This window comes from Sabethes cyaneus, chromosome 2, assembly GCF_943734655.1.
Source record: "Sabethes cyaneus chromosome 2, idSabCyanKW18_F2, whole genome shotgun sequence".
Taxonomy (NCBI): Eukaryota; Metazoa; Arthropoda; class Insecta; order Diptera; family Culicidae; genus Sabethes; species Sabethes cyaneus.
This window is the reverse complement of record NC_071354.1, coordinates 113,878,104-113,895,610: the sequence shown is the minus strand read 5'-3', so window position 1 is coordinate 113,895,610 and position 17,507 is coordinate 113,878,104. Positions and strand designations below refer to the sequence as shown.

At 38.5% G+C, this 17,507-nt stretch overlaps 1 protein-coding gene across 1 annotated transcript; it reads left to right on the top strand.

Moving 5' to 3' along the window:
* The first annotated feature begins 939 nt into the window (after positions 1–939).
* LOC128735980 (uncharacterized protein CG16817) lies at positions 940–15,750 on the top strand. The gene is made up of 4 exons (XM_053830466.1): positions 940–1,107; positions 1,368–1,451; positions 1,508–1,767; positions 15,271–15,750. Exons 1-4 carry the CDS (start codon positions 1,094–1,096, stop codon positions 15,435–15,437), a joined length of 525 nt encoding a protein of 174 aa, XP_053686441.1. The 5' UTR covers positions 940–1,093; the 3' UTR covers positions 15,438–15,750.
* The last annotated feature ends 1,757 nt before the right edge of the window (positions 15,751–17,507 follow it).

Sequence of the window (17,507 nt, the reverse complement as noted above, 5' to 3'; positions counted from 1 at the left end):
TTACAGGAAATCTCGTGCCGAACTGTCAACGCGTGAGTGTTGACAAAAGCAAAAATACTTCTCTTTCTTTTTTTCTCACGCAAAACCCTGAACAATATCAGCAACGCTGGCAAGGCCAATGACGGCACCGCAGTGGCGACACCTTCATTAGTTTCGAGTTTGCGTGGAGCAGAAAAGCGATTTCTGCGATTTGATAATGAGTGCAAAAGATAGAAACATGTCGGATATATTTTTCACGCATTCAGCTACGGGCAGTTTTGTAAGTGTAAAAGAGGTCGTGCGGTGCCGTCATAGCGAATATAGTCACTCTAGAGTTTGGGATGACTTGTCGCCACTCTGTTTATAGTCACTCTAAGTCACTCTAGTTACTCTCTGAGAGAGATTCGCGAAGAGGAAAAATTCTAACGTCAAATGCAGCCAGTACGATCTGTCAAATGCAGCCAGCCGTTATCGTTGGCCCAAAATGGAAAAGTATTGATAATTCTCATAAGTTTTCTGCCGGTGTTTTTTTGTAAAAAACACATTTGGGATTGAATTAGTCTTGTTTGTCTCAATTGTAAACTAACATTTTTGCAAAAACTAAAATACCCGTGGGCCAATTAACACCAAAATATGTTATTATAAAACGCACATTTCACACGTCCAATGAGATGTTCACGCACAGGTTTTATTTATTTGCCCGAAAATGAAAGCAAACGTAATAGGAAGAAGAAGAACAGCTAAAGCAGGAGAAAAAGAAGACCGTCTTCGCGACTCTCTCTCAGGTTACTCTAACTCTAGCGATTACGAAGTTGCTGATATTTGTATGGTTTTTATGTGAGAAAAAAGAAGAGGGAAGTATTTTTGCTTTTGTCATTATTCATACAATGACAGTTCGGCATGGGATTTCGTATAAGTGCAAACAGGCTTAAAAACCTTTAAAATCTTTGTCTGCTTCGTACACGAATAGCGTGGATCTGGATAGGCGCTAGGCGGAATAAGCAGAGTAGTCATTGTATGTAGAGTGGCAGTGGATTTACATCTCAGTTGTATCGAAAAAACCTGACTAATATCGATCTCTGGCCGTTTTATAAATTAAGCCTGTACTAACAAAATGTCGGAGATTTCGTAAGTAAATTTATAGAATAAAATCGAACGATACTTTATATACTGTTGACTTTGGTTACTAACAAACAACACTTATTTCCGTCGTCCATTTTTAAGGTTTAGAAATCTGAAGCGGCAAATCTACTTGCGGTGATTTCAAGCGTAGATGTCTATTACGCTATTTACCGCTTATATTATCGTTTTCGAAAAATTTAATTTCATGAAACGTAAATTTAGTTAGTGAAATTCTAAAATTACTAATCGATTTTTTTTGTCTTTAGGGTTCCTCCTCCAGCTGTCTGGGCTCAGCGCAATGATGTCATTATATTAACGTTAAACGTGGAATGTCCGGATCCTCTCTTCAAGTATGTAAAATTCAGTGTAATTGTCGATCCTATAAAAAATGCATTTTCCCATTTAGGTTTACTGAAGACTCTATGTATTTTAAAGGTTTAGGCCTACCGGAAAAGAAAAACCACGAGGTCACGATTAGTTTTTATAATAAAATTAATCCGGATAAAGTGGTTAGTAAAAATACTAGCCGATGTATTGAGTTTATTATCTCGAAAGCTGATACAAAAGCGTCATATTGGCCAAAGTTAACAAATGATAAAAACAAACCACACTGGCTTAAAGTGGATTTTAACCGTTGGAAGGACGAAGGTTCCGATGACGATGCGAGTAAGTAAAAAGTATAAACATATGTATGTAGATTCGGGTATGTTTTGCTGTTGCAGTTGAAAACCGTAATAATCGATTCGCGACATTTGGTTTTATTCGTATTCTGTGTGTCGCAACTACGTCGCACGTGGTGCGCTGTATAGCGCACCAATGAGCGATCACAGTCGCTCGCACTCTGGTGGTACCCTAAGACTAATAATTTATTCTGTTCATCAAAGCGTTATAAAAATCTTATGACAAAAGGTTTGTCAATATAATAGAATTTGTATCGGTATCAATTGCACCAAAAGGTTCGATTTATATACTATTATAGAATTGAGATTGTGTTGTTTTAATTCACTGTCCGCCCGCTGATACTTAGCTTGTAAAACTTGTCAGTTGGATTCATCACCTCGAACGGTCCTTCGTATGGTGACGATAGGTCGAACCGGATCGTTGCGTACGCAGACATTGCAAGCAAGAGTGCAGGTCAGAATGGATGAATACACTCCGATTGCCGTGCCAAGAAGTCTGTTGAACTCACAAATTATGCATAACTACGTAGATTTGCGATGAATTTGATATGCTATAAACACACGTCGATCGGGAGGTTTCTGATCGAAACGGGACCGATCGGAATGTAGTTGTAGAATCGAAGCGATTAATATGGGAAAAACGGCTATCTAGTGTTGAATATTGTAGCACAGGTGAGTATAACGCGCCACCCTTGACCGCTGACTGCAAGCAATTTTTGGCATTCGAAATGCTTTCTTTGCGGATGCTCGACCAATCAAATTGCTCTGTCATTAATTTGGCTGTTGCACGCGCCCCAGGGTGACACAGATGATGTGTTGCTTGTAGAGCGATGTTAGGGTAGTAACGAACAGCTGAATGCGATCGCCTGTGCAATCACAAACCGGTTTGCTACCTGGAACGGCAAAAAGTTGCAACTTTAAAGGTAATGGTGATGTAGGTAGGGTATTGTCGTTATCGTCGGGCCACTGTTATGGTCGGGCCATCACGATTTTACAGTTTTAGTAACTCATGATGTCTATGCTACAACCATTGTAAAACTTCTTACTGTGATAGCTAACTTTTCATAATATTTTGAGTTTCAATCGTGTATTCAAAACACTCGTACTGAATTCAGTGACTAAACCTCACAAAAAAAGTTTTCCAGGCGCAATGAACTTTTCTTCAAGAAATGATTCATGAAATGCAATTATCGAGATAAATTTTAAAAATGTATAAAGTGTGTTATGCTGCACACGAAGACTATTGAAAAATCCCCTTTAGTAAGGTGTTTGGGAAGGCTAAGGTGAAATACTAGAAAAGTGCTATTTGTAAAGGTCGGGTCACTTGTGTAGTCATGGTTGGGCCACCATAATTTTAAGCGCAAAAGCACAATAATCGCTAGAGAATGTCAGTCACGTAAAATGTGATGAAATAAAGCAAAAATAGTACGATAAAAACCTAGATTTTTATTATTTTTTTCATTGTAGTTGTACACTTCGGAAAAGGCGATTGTAGCAATATTGATTATACAAGATCGCCAAAATTTCGCAAAAATGCAATTAAAAATAGGGTATATGAGCCTATATGAGTCGTTGTTCCCAGAATTCATTCTTTTCATGTCTCTATATAGAATTTCAATACGTATGTCTTAGATTTTCTGCGGTGGCCCAACCTGTACAACGTGGCCCGACTATGACAACATTTTTTGTCTTCACGTAAATGCCTATAACTTTTTTATTTTTCAAGCAATCAGCTCAAAACTTTCTGGAAATATTCCTTATTCTTAGACCTTCGCAACGATGTATTTAGATTTCCAAAATTCTTTTTGAAACGAAAGTTATGGGCGAACGCCAAAACGTGGCCCAACCACGACGACACTCCCCTACCTTTTAAAATATTTTGCAGCTGGTCGTCGTTTTTTGATCATCCGCAAGTTCGTCGTAATCTGGCTTTTTAAAAAACACAGCTGTATATATATGTAAATGTGCGATTTACGATATAATCTTCACCTATCTAGTAAAACTGATATTTTAATTCTCCTCATATAGGGAGCTTGACTGTCTCTTTGAATGTGTGCATTTTGATTGTAAGCACAAACCGATCTCTTGCACCCTCATAACAAATGTCATATCTAGAGCAACACGTGAAAGGGTCTATAGAGTGAGGAGGGGTAAAAGTGCGATGCGGGTAAAAGTGCGATTCAATAATTTATCGGTGCAGATTCCGAGTAAATTTTCTACATTGGTATGGATTGGTGACTATTTTGACAGCTTGAATCTAACGTAAACTTTGGTTTTAGAGTAAACTATAGTATTGCTGAGTTATGTGCAAATGTTATTTTGGGGTGGTTTTGATGTAATTTTTCGTTATACGGCAAATACGATATCAACAGGTCGATATTACTTGTTGAAAATTTGTATCAGCGTTTTACATCACTCACATATCTGTTTATTTACATCTGTTAGGCTGTTAATTTACAAAATATATTTCGCTTTTCCGTAATTTAATCTAACTCCGTCAAGCGCCTAGCGGGGTAAAAATTCGATTCACGGACGGGGCAAAAGTGCGATTCATGGACGAGGCAAAAATGTATAGCTAATTATATACAGCTTTAGGCACTATATTACAGATACTAGAAATGAAAGATCTGCAGAAAACTGTGTGCTCTACAGATGTTGGCCGAAGGAAAACAATGTGTTTCCGCTGATGGAACAAAAAACAAACGTTTGGAAAAGTTTCGATCGAACGGAGGCTGCAATACACCAGCGCAAAAAAGAAAAGGTGCAAATTGAGAATATTCCTTACCGAAACATAACAAAGATTGAAGATAATATGGATTTGTTAGCTACTGCTGGGCTAATTTCATGGATTCTAGCTTCGAACTTTTGCCCCGCTAGTGGGGTAAAAGTGCGAATCTGCACTTGATCAGAAGAAAGACGAATTTATTTTGCAAAGCACTATTACCGCAGATGTGAAGAGATCGAGTTACTGCATCACTATAAAATATATTATGTTGTTTTCCTTTTTTATATCTCACAAAAATTGATGACAACTTCAAACCGCAAAATTTTGACAATTTCACACCCCTGATTTAAATAAAAGAAAACCTGCACTCCTGAATAGAAATGCCAATACCGGGGGTATTTCGAAAACCGGGTTTTCGGTTAAAAAAAATTAAGTTTTAGAACGCGAAGAGAATTTATCATGTCATCTCTTAAACGAGAACAAATGTTAATGAATAAATTCTAATGAAAAAACTTGTGGAGGCAGAGAATCTTCATCCAGTGTCCTCGCAAAAAGGAAGTATCATAGAATTTTATTAGCAAAACATTCTTGATGCCTTGAAGAATATTACAAAGTCATTTGTTTTTAAATCACGAATAGGGCGGTTGATTATAAAACGAATAAATTTAAATATATGAACTTTCTCTGAAATTCTACCAATACAGTTAATCGAACAGCAGTTGTGCGATACCTGAGAGATGTTCCGAGAGCAGCTCTAGAGTCGTAGAGTTTACATTTTTTCCGGTACAGCAATTCGACAGCAGCCTATACTGGTTCTGGCACTGCAACGATTTCTTCATTCTTCATGAATTACTCATCGCATAACTACAGCAACTAAAATTTTAGAATTTTTTCTCAAGCTGTCAAAAAAGACAAAGATACATGAAGAAGATCTGATTTACCAAAATTAAAGATACATTATCCATTGTTGAAAAAAAAATTAGTGCACATTTGAAAACCGTACTCGGCTGTTCAGCGAAGCTTTCGTTTGACGTCATAACAGGAGCGTTGTACGGCCGTCAGGTCAACTTTGCGAAAGCATCTCTTGATTCTACCAATCAACTGTTTGCAATTCGTGGCTCTCCAGTTATTTTTGTACACCAATGAACTCAAAATCCCGAAGAAATCTTCGATTGGGCGCACTGAGACAGATTTTTCGGGTCGTGGTTTTTTGGTTAAAAATGGGATAGAATGGGTATTCAGGAACGATTGTATTTTTTGGCGTAATGCGATGATGCTCTGTCCGGTCAAAACACGTATTGTCCATCTGCATGATGTTTTTGTAGAAACGGGATCAAAATTTTCTTCGAACATTCGTCTGGTGCATCTTAATTGATAGCCACGCCAGAGGGCTTGGTGTTGAAGAAACGAGAAAGAGAACGATGTCCTTCTGGGTCCATCATTTTGGCTGGTCTTCCACTACCTTGCTTGCGAATAGTTGTTGGGCATCTTAGGATATGGTAAACAGTCGAAGCCGCAACATATTTGCTTTTTAAATGTTGTACCGTATACTTTTTGCCGAAATTTCTGTTGCAGTTCGCAGAAGTGTACAACGCGCTCCCGAAATGCTCCTTGTTTCGACGCCATTTTTATCAAAACTGGGCAAGCATAAACAAAATAAAAAATATTAACAAGAGGAGAGAGAGAGAGAGCTAACTCATACATACCTTCATTTCTCTCTGAGCTCGTTTGTTGTTGAGCATAAGAGCCGCGAAAAAATTCCAAAATTTTAGTTGCCACCCGTTATTTACTTTTTAGATCAGGCAGAGACGTTCGAAGCGATAATTGGTGCCCGTAGAATTGGCTCAGCCTTGTCAACAGGCTATTGTAAGTAATCAGAACCTTCCTCCGTGGTTTGTTCTGACATTTCTCTAGGGTCCTCCGTCAACCTTCACTGAAGATTTTCTAAACAGCTTCACTGTATATCGCACGTTTCTTTTGTTGCGCTATTTTTTAATTAATTAGCGCATTCAAGTAGGAAATCGGACTTGCTTTGCCCTTCGCAAAACGCTACGATCCAGAAGCATACGCCGCTGTACGAAGCTGACAATGTACAAAACCCTTATTTAACCGGTAGTTCTTTACAGACTTGAAGCTGTGACGTCGCTCACAGTGGAAAAACGCGCTCTTGTCGTGTTTGACCGGAAGATACTGCGGATGATATTTGGCGGAGTACAAACTGAAAGCGGAGAGTGGCGGGAACGTTTTATGAATCACGAGCAACATGCACTTCTTAGAAAGATTGCAATCGTATACCTGGCTAAAGTCAGTTGGCTACGGTGGGTACCGGTGTCAAAGACGGACCCGGACGAGAAAAAGTATCTTGTCCGATTTTGTCTCGATATTGCTTCTTTCGCAGATTTTTCTCATAATGTTTACTTTTAGCTGAAGTAGCCGACGCATTTTCATGAGAAAATTCTGCTAGAGAAGACTCACCGCCGGTTTCAATCCTAGTCAGTGTAGCAAATATAAATTTTTACCTTTACTCTAGAAAAAAAGTAAAATGGAATAGATAACCCGGCAAACTTTCCAGCATAATATTCAACACAAAAAAAAACTTGTATTTTTCCATTCTTGATGCTAATTTTGTGTTATATTCGAAAGCCAGGATTTTTTTAAAATCGACCAGGAAAACCGGGAAAAAACCAGGAATTTGAAATCACAGATTGAGTTGCCACCCTGATTTTACAATCTGAAATATTCAGTCTAATTTGTGGCAGTACGAAGTTTGCCGGGTCCTCTAGTTTATGATAAAAACCTTATTTTTAAAGACCACATTGAAAGTATGATATATGAGATGTTTATATCCTCACATTAACAAAAATTCTAGACTTTGTCTGAAAAATAAACTATTGATTTACCGTGACCGCACATAATTGCGATCAGCTCCTAATTCCGATCACTCAACCTAAATGGTCAATTTTTAGAAAATTGAGCAAAAATCTGTAGTAAATGAGCACGCTTAGTTATTGTGCTATGTGTTTATGTATCAGTTGTTAAAAAAAGACTGCCTTTGGGGCACCATGCACTTCAAAATAAATTAAATTCGACAGGCAGTAGCAAAAAACGCCATCAAAATGTATTTTCGTAGCCGGAGTGCTAAGCGCTCGATCAAATTTGCTAAGATCATAGCAGCGTGAAAACATATTTACCTTCTTCGGTATTCTATGATAACAAATAGAAATAGATACAAGCATATGTAACCGTTCTACATCAAATTTGGCTGAAAAAATGCTGAATTTTCGGAATTTATTCCATTAAAGTGATTGATCGGAATTATGAACATAATTTTTTTTTCTGCTTCTAATTCTGATCACTATATCAAAGTTATAAACTGGCAAAATGCAAGCTAACGAAGTTGCTATTTGGATTTTAAGATTAATTGCGACATGATAACATGGTAGGATTATCGAAATTTTTGACGTAAAACTACGTCTTATGGCAGGGTGTCAACCAAAATTTGGAGTCAAGCCACCGTCACGAAAGAATGAAAGATTTTGAACGCTAATAGTTCTTCCAATTTACAACGGATGTTGATCATAAACGATGCAGCAATTGTATGGCTGTCTTGAAAAGATTGTTTGCCAATCGCTAAATAGTAAAAATTAACGAAAGATTTCAAGTTTAAAATTGTCCATACATTTTCCGTATGATAGCCTTGCTTCCCAGGCACGGACGACCATTACACACCAAGCTTGTGGCTGCTACTGATTAGCATAAGCAAGCATAAGCATAAGCATAGGATTCCGCCCGTGTGCTGCCCTGCTACTCAGTTATTGACCAGGACCGATGAAAATTGCAAAATGGTAGCTGGAAAAAGCATGCTTAGGATAACGCACTTTTCAGGTCCCTGCGTGCTGATCAATTCCGAGGCTGGCCACGTCCGAATGCGGTTCCTGGTGGAATGGGAAGGACTATTAGTCCAATACTTGTTGCTTATAAAGACCAGGGAATCTTCTGCATCTTCACAAGCATCAAGCTTGCGGCTGCTGCTGATTCAAGACAAAGAAGCAAAATAAACTTGCGTGTTTTTTGCTTACTACAGGGCACAGTATAGCCTAGGTGCTACATTCCGATTTGCAATTTTGACCCGTTTTTATACGACAGATTTCGCAGCCTGTAAGAGTACGGGACAATTGTAGGACTAGTGCTAAAAATCCTTTGACTCTTTCAGTCGAGATTCGAACATGTGACGTCTAGGCTCCCGATCAAATGATTCTAACAAAAATCTTACAGGATTGTGGCTCAAGTTGATATTTCTATCAAACTTTGTTATAAATGTTTCTACCAAAATTCTATCTCGTTCTGTTACTTATAAATCGCTTTGTTACAATATGGTTATACAGCAAGACAGAATACTGACTTTGTTACTCATATGGAAATAAACTAGATCAAATTATATCATAATTTGATATATTTGTGATATGCCTTGGGCAAATTTTGTTGCAATTTTAGTTATTTTAAATGCTAACGAGACCAAGTTTATAACCAAACGCAAAGGAGATATTGTTATAAAATACTTATTATCTAGAACTCATCCTGTTATAAATTTGATATATTCATTTGATTGGGTTATTAGACCAGTGCCGTACCTCGAGGCCAACTGAGAGGCTCAGACGTTTTGCTTTTCTAACGCTGCAAACAAGCGACAGCGATAGTGCAGCTATGAATTATCTTATTAATGCGTGTTCTTTTAATATAACAATAACATATTATTTTGAGGACTCCCTAGAACTTTGTTAATAGCTGGATGCGTGAGGCAAATTTCTATACTGAAATACTCCGATTTTAGCACTGGTACAAATTTTCGTTTTTGATATCACAAAATAGCTCACCTACCATAAATACGGTACAGTAAGATAATATTATTATTATATTGTTTGTTTTTACCTTTGTTATACTATAACAAAGGTTTAAAAATTGGTCGAAAAACACGAAATTGATCCGAGGCCCGGAGGGCCAAGTCACATATACCAATCGATAGGGTTCGATGATTTGAGCAATGTCTGTGTGTGTGTATGTATGTAATGATTTTTTCTATCGCCTGTTTCTCAGAGATGGCTGAATCGAATCGTTCGCTATTACTTTTGTTTGAAAGGTGTTATTGTCTAGTAGATCACTATTGAGTTGTTTCGTGATACGACGTTTCGTTTGAAAGTTATAAGCAAAAATGTGAAAAATACGTGACACGGGTTTCTCAGGAACTACATAACCGATTTCAACGATCTTAGTATCAAATGAAAGCCCTTATTAAAGCTAAATTGTTCAGGAATTTTTAATTGAAAACAAACAAGTAGTTTAAAAGTTATGCTAAATAAACCTGTTTTGACAAGGTAATAATTATCGCCTGTTTCTTAGAGATGGCCAAACCAATTTATGCGCTATTAGTCTCATTTGAAAGATAATATATCCTAGTAGATCACTATTGAATGGTTTTTTGATTGGACGTTTAATTTGATAGTTATGAGCAACCGTATTCACCACACCAAAATTAACAATAATTTATAATTTAACCATGATAATTAACCTAATTTCAATTATTTTAATATCAAATGAGAGGTTTTGACACTACGAATATATATGCAAAATTTCATAAGAATTGGTTTTACCGGTTAAAATATATTAACCGTCGAACACTCGCGCCAACTTTTGTAACACAGTTACTCGCGCGCACAATAGCCCCAAACCAAAGAAAACGTGTGCACTAGAATTTTGACTGGGAAAACTTGGTTTTAGGTTTATCGAATCTTTGGAAGAGTTTCTTGAAATTGAAAGCTCTATTGTCTGGTGAAATTTAAATTTTGATTAATCCCCCTAAAAATGAAATAAAAAAATATTTTTCTTCAGTGTCAATATAACACATTGATGTGTTCTGCAAAGTTATAGACCATATTATTACAAGAAATTTTGCTAAACACAGCAACCTTCTGTCTGTGCAGCGAAGATAGAAATATCTTATTTATTGTATATGAATTTGTAAAATTAGTTTTTCTATTTTTGCTCTTTTTGTAATTGTTGTATGACTTTTTCATGTACTTCAAAATTGTACAAATAGTAAAAATACACAACTTTGCTGAAAATAGTATACCTGTATGTTTGCTTGTTTAGGAACTGTAGAACTTTGGTTATAAAGAATACCCTAATTTTGACTCCGAATTACTCGACTACCAGCAGACGGATACATTTTAAACATTTTACATTTGCTGATAGTTTTGCTGCATACATTTTCCCAACAATTTAAATTATTAATGCATTGAATAATTCTGACATTTTCCTCATAACAAGTTTATTGAAGAATATACGTGAATTAAACAACGATTTGCAACTTTGTAACAATATGGCATTCAAAAATCTACACATGTTTTACAAAATACCACAGCGTGAGTAACCGGAGGTTAATGAAAATTGATGAAATTTATTAAAGAATACTTTATTGATGTGAATCAAATAGAATGGCATTACAGGAAATTGTGCAAAGTTCAAAAACCTATAAACTAGACCTTTACTACGCATTGTATATGTTAAAGAATAATATTTCCTCTGATAACTTACTTTTATTTGCAGTAACTTAGATTAATAGCAACTTACTTATCCTTACTCAGCAATTTCATGAAAAAAAATTCTATCAAAATTTAAAAGTGTTCCTATTTTGTTCAAAATTTGTAAACTTATTCAATCTCCAGGTCCGGATGGTATTCTACCCATTTTCTTACAAAAAACGGACGGTGTTATAATGTCCGAGCTCATCAACCTCTTTCGAGCCAGTTTCACTTTGGGGTATATCCCAGAGAATTGGCGGAAAGTAAGGGTTGTGTTCATACCTAAGGCTGGCAAAAAAGACAAAACCATGCCTAAGGCTTTCAGACCGATAAGTCTGACTTCAACGCTTCTTAAGCTGATGGAGAAAATCACGGATAACTATATCCGCAATGAGTTTTTAAAAAACTCTCCGTTACATGTAAATCAACATGCATACCAACACGGTAAATCTACGGAAACCGCACTGCACTGCTTAGTGACGTTAATTGAGAAATCGCTCAAATATCAAAAGACGGCACTTTGTGCTTTTCTTGATATTGAAGGCGCTTTCGATAACACGTCCTTTGCGTCAATTAATACGGCTCTCTGTCAAAAGAGAATCGACCACACTACAATGAGCTGGATTCAAGCAATGCTCTCGAGCAGACAAATTACAGCATCATTGGGAGATACGTCGGTCACGATTTCGGTGATCAAAGGATGTCCACAGAGAGGAGTTCTCTCCCCCCTGCTCTGGTCACTGGTTGCCGACGCACTCCTTCACAAGCTGTCACAGCTTGGTTATGAGACCATTGCTTACGCCGACGACGTTGTACTTATCGTCAGAGGAAAGTTTGACGCAGTACTGTCAAGTCGCTTGCAAGGAGCTCTAAACACCACCATGTTATGGTGCTCACAAGAGGGACTTAATGTAAATCCCACCAAAACAGTCGTTATACCATTCACTAGGCGAAGGAAACATACCATTACTCCGCCTATACTGAATGGTGTCAGACTGGGCTTCAGTAATGAAGTCAAACACCTCGGAATAATTCTCGATAAAAAACTGAACTGGGCTGCCCACCTAGATTATGCTGTTAAGAAAGCAACTTCGGCTACCTGGGCATGCAGGTCACTGTTTGGCAAAACCTGGGGATTGAAACCTCAACTAGCCTTCTGTCATATACTACTATTGCACGGCCTAGAATAACCTATGCTGCAGTCGTATGGTGGCCAAAGGTGAATGAGGTGACAGCCCAAGCCAAACTAAACAAAGTTCAGCGCCTGGCCTGTCTTACAGTTACCAGTGCCATGCGTACAACACCTACTGCAGCCATGGAGGCAATGCTATGCTTACTGCCTTTGCATCTTCATGTGAAGAAGGAAGCAGAGCTCGGCGCACTACGGTTGCAAAGGAGTAAAACCATACTCGAAGGTGACCAAATCGGTCATCTTCGCATACTTCGGGAATTCAATCTGACACCCTTAGTAACTTCAGTCTCTGACTGCATGGAAGCCAGGCCCAATATGGACGTTCCATATGAGGTGATTGAAACAGATCGCTCAATGTGGAATAATGGAGGGCCAGATCTTCCATCTGGAACTATCTGTTTTTTTACAGATGGTTCAAAAATGGGGGCCTGCACAGGCTCCGGAGTCTACGGACCCGGCATCAGGGAAACTATCTCATTAGGAAAGTGGCCCACCGTTTTTCAAGCAGAAGTATATGCCATATACATCTGTGCGACAATATGCTTGAAACGAAAGTACAGGCATGCGAAAATCGGTATCTTCACGGACAGCCAAGCAGCACTACTGGCTCTCAAGTCCGCCAAATGCGTGTCCAAATTAGTTTGGGAGTGCAGCACAGCATTGAGGGAACTCTCCCGCCAAAACAAAGTTTTATTACTTTGGGTGCCCGGTCACTGCGGAATCGAGGGCAATGAATTTGCTGACAACCTAGCAAGACAAGGATCAGCTCAGCAATTTATTGGTCCTGAACCGTTTCTGGGCACCTCCACATCCGCCGTGAAAGGCGAACTGATGACATGGGAAAAGCTAGAAATAGCATCCCGTTGGAATCAAACACAGGGTTGTAGACAAGCTAAACAGTTTATCTACCCAAACCCTGCAGTAGCTAAAAAACTACTCCATTTAACTCGTAGTGAACTACGCACGATCACGGGACTCCTAACAGGACACAGCCCCGCTCTTTATCATTTAAAGAATATCGGCAAGGTATCATCTGACACCTGCCGCTTTTGTAACTCTGAACCTGAAAGTTCAGCGCATCTGCTCTGCTATTGCGGAGCTCTTGCATTATCAAGGCACAACTTCTTAGGAAGTTTCCTTCTTACTCCATATCAGGTATGGAGCCTAAATCCCAAAACGGTCATTGGCTTTATAAACCATGTAGTACCGAATTGGGGCACAGGATTACAACTATTCCGCTCAACTCCATCAATGGGTATGAGCGATCCGTAAACTGTGTACAGCAATCGGGGCCTGCCACAAAAGACGATCATTAAGACTGTCGCAGTGGCCTTTTAACCCAATGCCCTTCTGGCATACAAAAAAAAAAAAAAAAAAAAAATTCAATTTTCAAAATTTTTATGTAAATCAACGCACTACACAACGTTAACCAATAGATGAATTATGTTCCGAAGACATGTCGATTTCTATCTCAAATAGCAAATAAGACCGTATAACAAAGGTTCCTTTCACCACTAGGTGGATTAAATCGGGTGTTTTCTCACTTTACGCTGTCTTACGCTACACATATTATACAAATATGGTGTAAAAAGTTTTCTTTAATATTTGAGGTTTCTTCGCGAAAACCAGTCTCACGTAGTTCTACGCCAACTACGCGGTCATGTCTGAAACACATCCTTTCTATTTTTACTATTATTCATGTTCAAAGCTTTATGAAAACGTCAAATGTAGCCCAATTTTATTGTAATTGTAACAGTTGAAAAAAGATAAAAGAAGAGGAAAGTTTCATAATCCGCTTGTCAATCTTTTGAGTACACAAATTTTATGAATATTAAGCTAAAGATAATAATGATCATGAACGCAAGCAGAAGATGACTGGTAGGGGTATTGCCGTCAAACTACATAAATGCAATACATTTCAGATCCATTTGGTACGATTTGACTATAGTTTTATACTTTATCATCATGACGTGATCGAAATTAGATACACCTGTGATCGGAATTAAATCACCCCTTATGATTGATGATCGGAATTAGGTGCACTGATAGGTACATCATACTTTGATGCATTTTTTTTAACTTTCGGTAAATAATTTAGGTATTTTAGTATTTTTCCATGAAACATAATTGAAATTACTTGCAAAAGACACATACCGCGTGTACATAAATATCAAAACTATATTTTTCAGTAGGGACTCAGATGAATCATGTCTTGGGTAATCGGAATTAGGTGCTTTCATGGTACAAACAAATTTTTAATGCCCCCCGCAGTGGCCGGCGCTTCCGACGGTGGGTTGCCGGCAACACTCGCGGCCTGCGGCTGTCTCGCCCTGAATCATCTAGTGTTACTATTGATAGTTTTTGGTGGTCTTGTTATTGACTAATGTTTTATGGAAGAATTTAAAATTACTCGAATTCGATTCGTTTTTGAGTTACGCAAAAAATTCTGTTTTATTTGTATGAGAGTCCTTATGCCCCTACCACAGGGGTGAGGGGTCTAAAACCATAATAAAAAAACCTCCCACATGCCAAATTTGATTCCATTTGCTTGATTAGCTCTCTAGTTATGAGGAAATTTGTATTTCATTTGTATGGAAGCCCTCCCCCCTTTTAGAGGGGAGAGGGGTCTCCAACCATCATAAGAACCTTCCCTGGCCCCAAAAACCCCTACATGCAAATTTTCACGCCGATCGATTCAGTAGTTTTCGATTCTATAAGGAACATACCGACAGACAGAGGGCAGAAATTCATTTTTATAGGTATAGAAGATAGGTTGTCCTCCTTGGGGATTCCCGTTCCTTTGGACATTTGTCACAGCGGCCTCGGGCCGAGTTGGCCAGCGCTATAATTTTGCGCTTCTGGCGAACGGCTTCCTCTCCTTGGCCTCTTACTTGTTGTGGTATTTGTGAATCTGCGTTTTGCGTCTGTGTATGTGCGCGTGTGTGAGTTGAGTGGTTCGCTTTATACATGTTAAACGATTTTTTTCTTTCTCAGATGAAGTCGACAACACCTTGTCTCTTGATGATATGCTGCGATCTACTAACGATAGCAAACTTTCTTTTGATGACTTCGACGATGAACAGGAGGACTCGGATGATGAGGCCATGCCAGGTTTGACCGAGGATAAAGAAGATAAGCAGGCGTTGGAGGACAAAAAATAGTCAGCTGGTTACTTTCATCTACTTGATATATACGGAAACAAATGGCCACGATCAATATTGAAATATTGAGGAAAAGGCAAATTAGGTAACAGCAGTCAAAAATAACCATTTAAGTGTCTATTTGTTTTAAGAGATATTGGAGTAAAAGCATAGAAGATGAGGAAGCAGAAGCTTAATTTAAGAAAATATGAATTCAGCAGTAACCATAAATATTGATAGATATAAATCATCGGAGCAGTCTGAATACATTGTTTAAAAGCACACATATTTTCATTGGATTTATTGGTAAAAAATAAACTTGTTTGAATATGGAACGTAAAAAAAAATATTCTAAACTAATCGAGTTATCCCACAACAATTCCCGCGCGGGCTAGGAGTTCTTTTTCCTTTTACCGGTATTTCGGCGAGGGTAATGTTGCTAAATTGTCACGGTGATAGCTCTTACCACTTCATCATCGATTTAAATATAGATAATTGGCAATTCTCGCTTATCCTATTCGTTCGCAATGAATTGCCGACACAAAAAAGAAAAGTATGAATTGACTACTCTCTCAAATACTGTCGCTCGGTTCCTTGTCTCACACTCGTTGTTCATCGCTGTCAACAAGTCGAAAATTTATTGCTGATTGTAAGAAAAATAAGGGCAGCAGTTTTTCAGCCTGTTTCTATTTTGAGCCTACATCCTGTTCTCCGCATCCTAAAGGGTGTCCCACATCAAATTGCACCACGGAAGAAACGCTGTAGAAAATTACCTAATTGACCGATCCTTTTCAAACTTTCAGATAATAAAGTATAACCCATTAGTAAGCTCTTGGCATATTTATTTCATTCTTGTAATATATAATTTGAGAGGATAAAAAACGCAGTGAAAACAGGAACTATAACGTATATTGAACTGATCGTAAAGAGAGTTAACAATTGAATAGAATAAATTTGGTAGGTTTGCATGAATGCCACTAAGGGCGAATAAGTGTTGCCTGATTTAGATCAAGTAATACCGCTACTCAAATGGACCATGGTTGAGCAAGGGTTGGTGCTTGCTATAATCCGATATAAGCTCGAATTCGATTACGCCAATACCCCTTCTTAATCGTATACTCCAAGGAGCTTCCGAAGAGCTTGAAATCGTGCTGTATCCAGAGCTTTGGAAATATATCTGCCAGTTGATTGTTGCTTGGAATCGGCTCGATGCTCAGAGTCCCCTGTTGACGTGATCACGCAAGAAGTGGTGCTTGACATCAATATGTTTTGCGCTTTTACATTCTACGTTCTTCGCCATTGAAATACATCTGTGATTGTCTTCGTAAATCGTGAACGTTTGATCCGATGACATCATATGAAGGTCCATAAGAATTCCTTTCAGCCATAAGCCTTCCGAAATAGTCAAGCTCGGAGCACCATACTAAACTTCACTGGATGACAAGGCTACCGTCTGCTGCTTCCTGCTAGCCCAGGAAACTGTGCAGCCAAACGCTTGGAACACGAAGCCGCTAACCGATTTTCGGTCTACGGCGTCTGAAGCCCGATCTGCGTCGGCTAATCCTGCGAGAGTAGTGGGACCATCCTTCTTGGTGTACTGCAGCTTTAACTCCTTTGTGCCTTTCAAGTAGCGAACAATTCTTGTCAGTGACTGCTAGTGGAGGTCACCTGGTATCTGCCGAGGTATCCGACGGAGTAACTGATATCCGGACGAACACACAAGATTTTGTACATTAGACTCCCCAATAGTTCTTGGGTATGAAATGGGGAAGGCAACTAGGAAGAAGCGCCCAACATAGCTCTAGCCATCCCAAGCCCCTACCTAGCGCCTCCACGTGGCCATACCTGGAAATACTTCAATTTGTATAATTGAGTAGCCAAGCTAGGAGGTGCGGGGTCGTGCGGTTTTCAGTTCCTAACCTTACAAATGTAGTTTTAGGCAACCATTAAACCACACGACTTTAATTTCAAGTATTATATGATTTATACTAATTTTTTGGTAAACTAATCTATTTTCAGAGAGCGAAATAAGGCGCTATATCCTTGGCCAATTGCAGCCTGGCTTCTGGTCTAAATGCCATTAGTTCATCC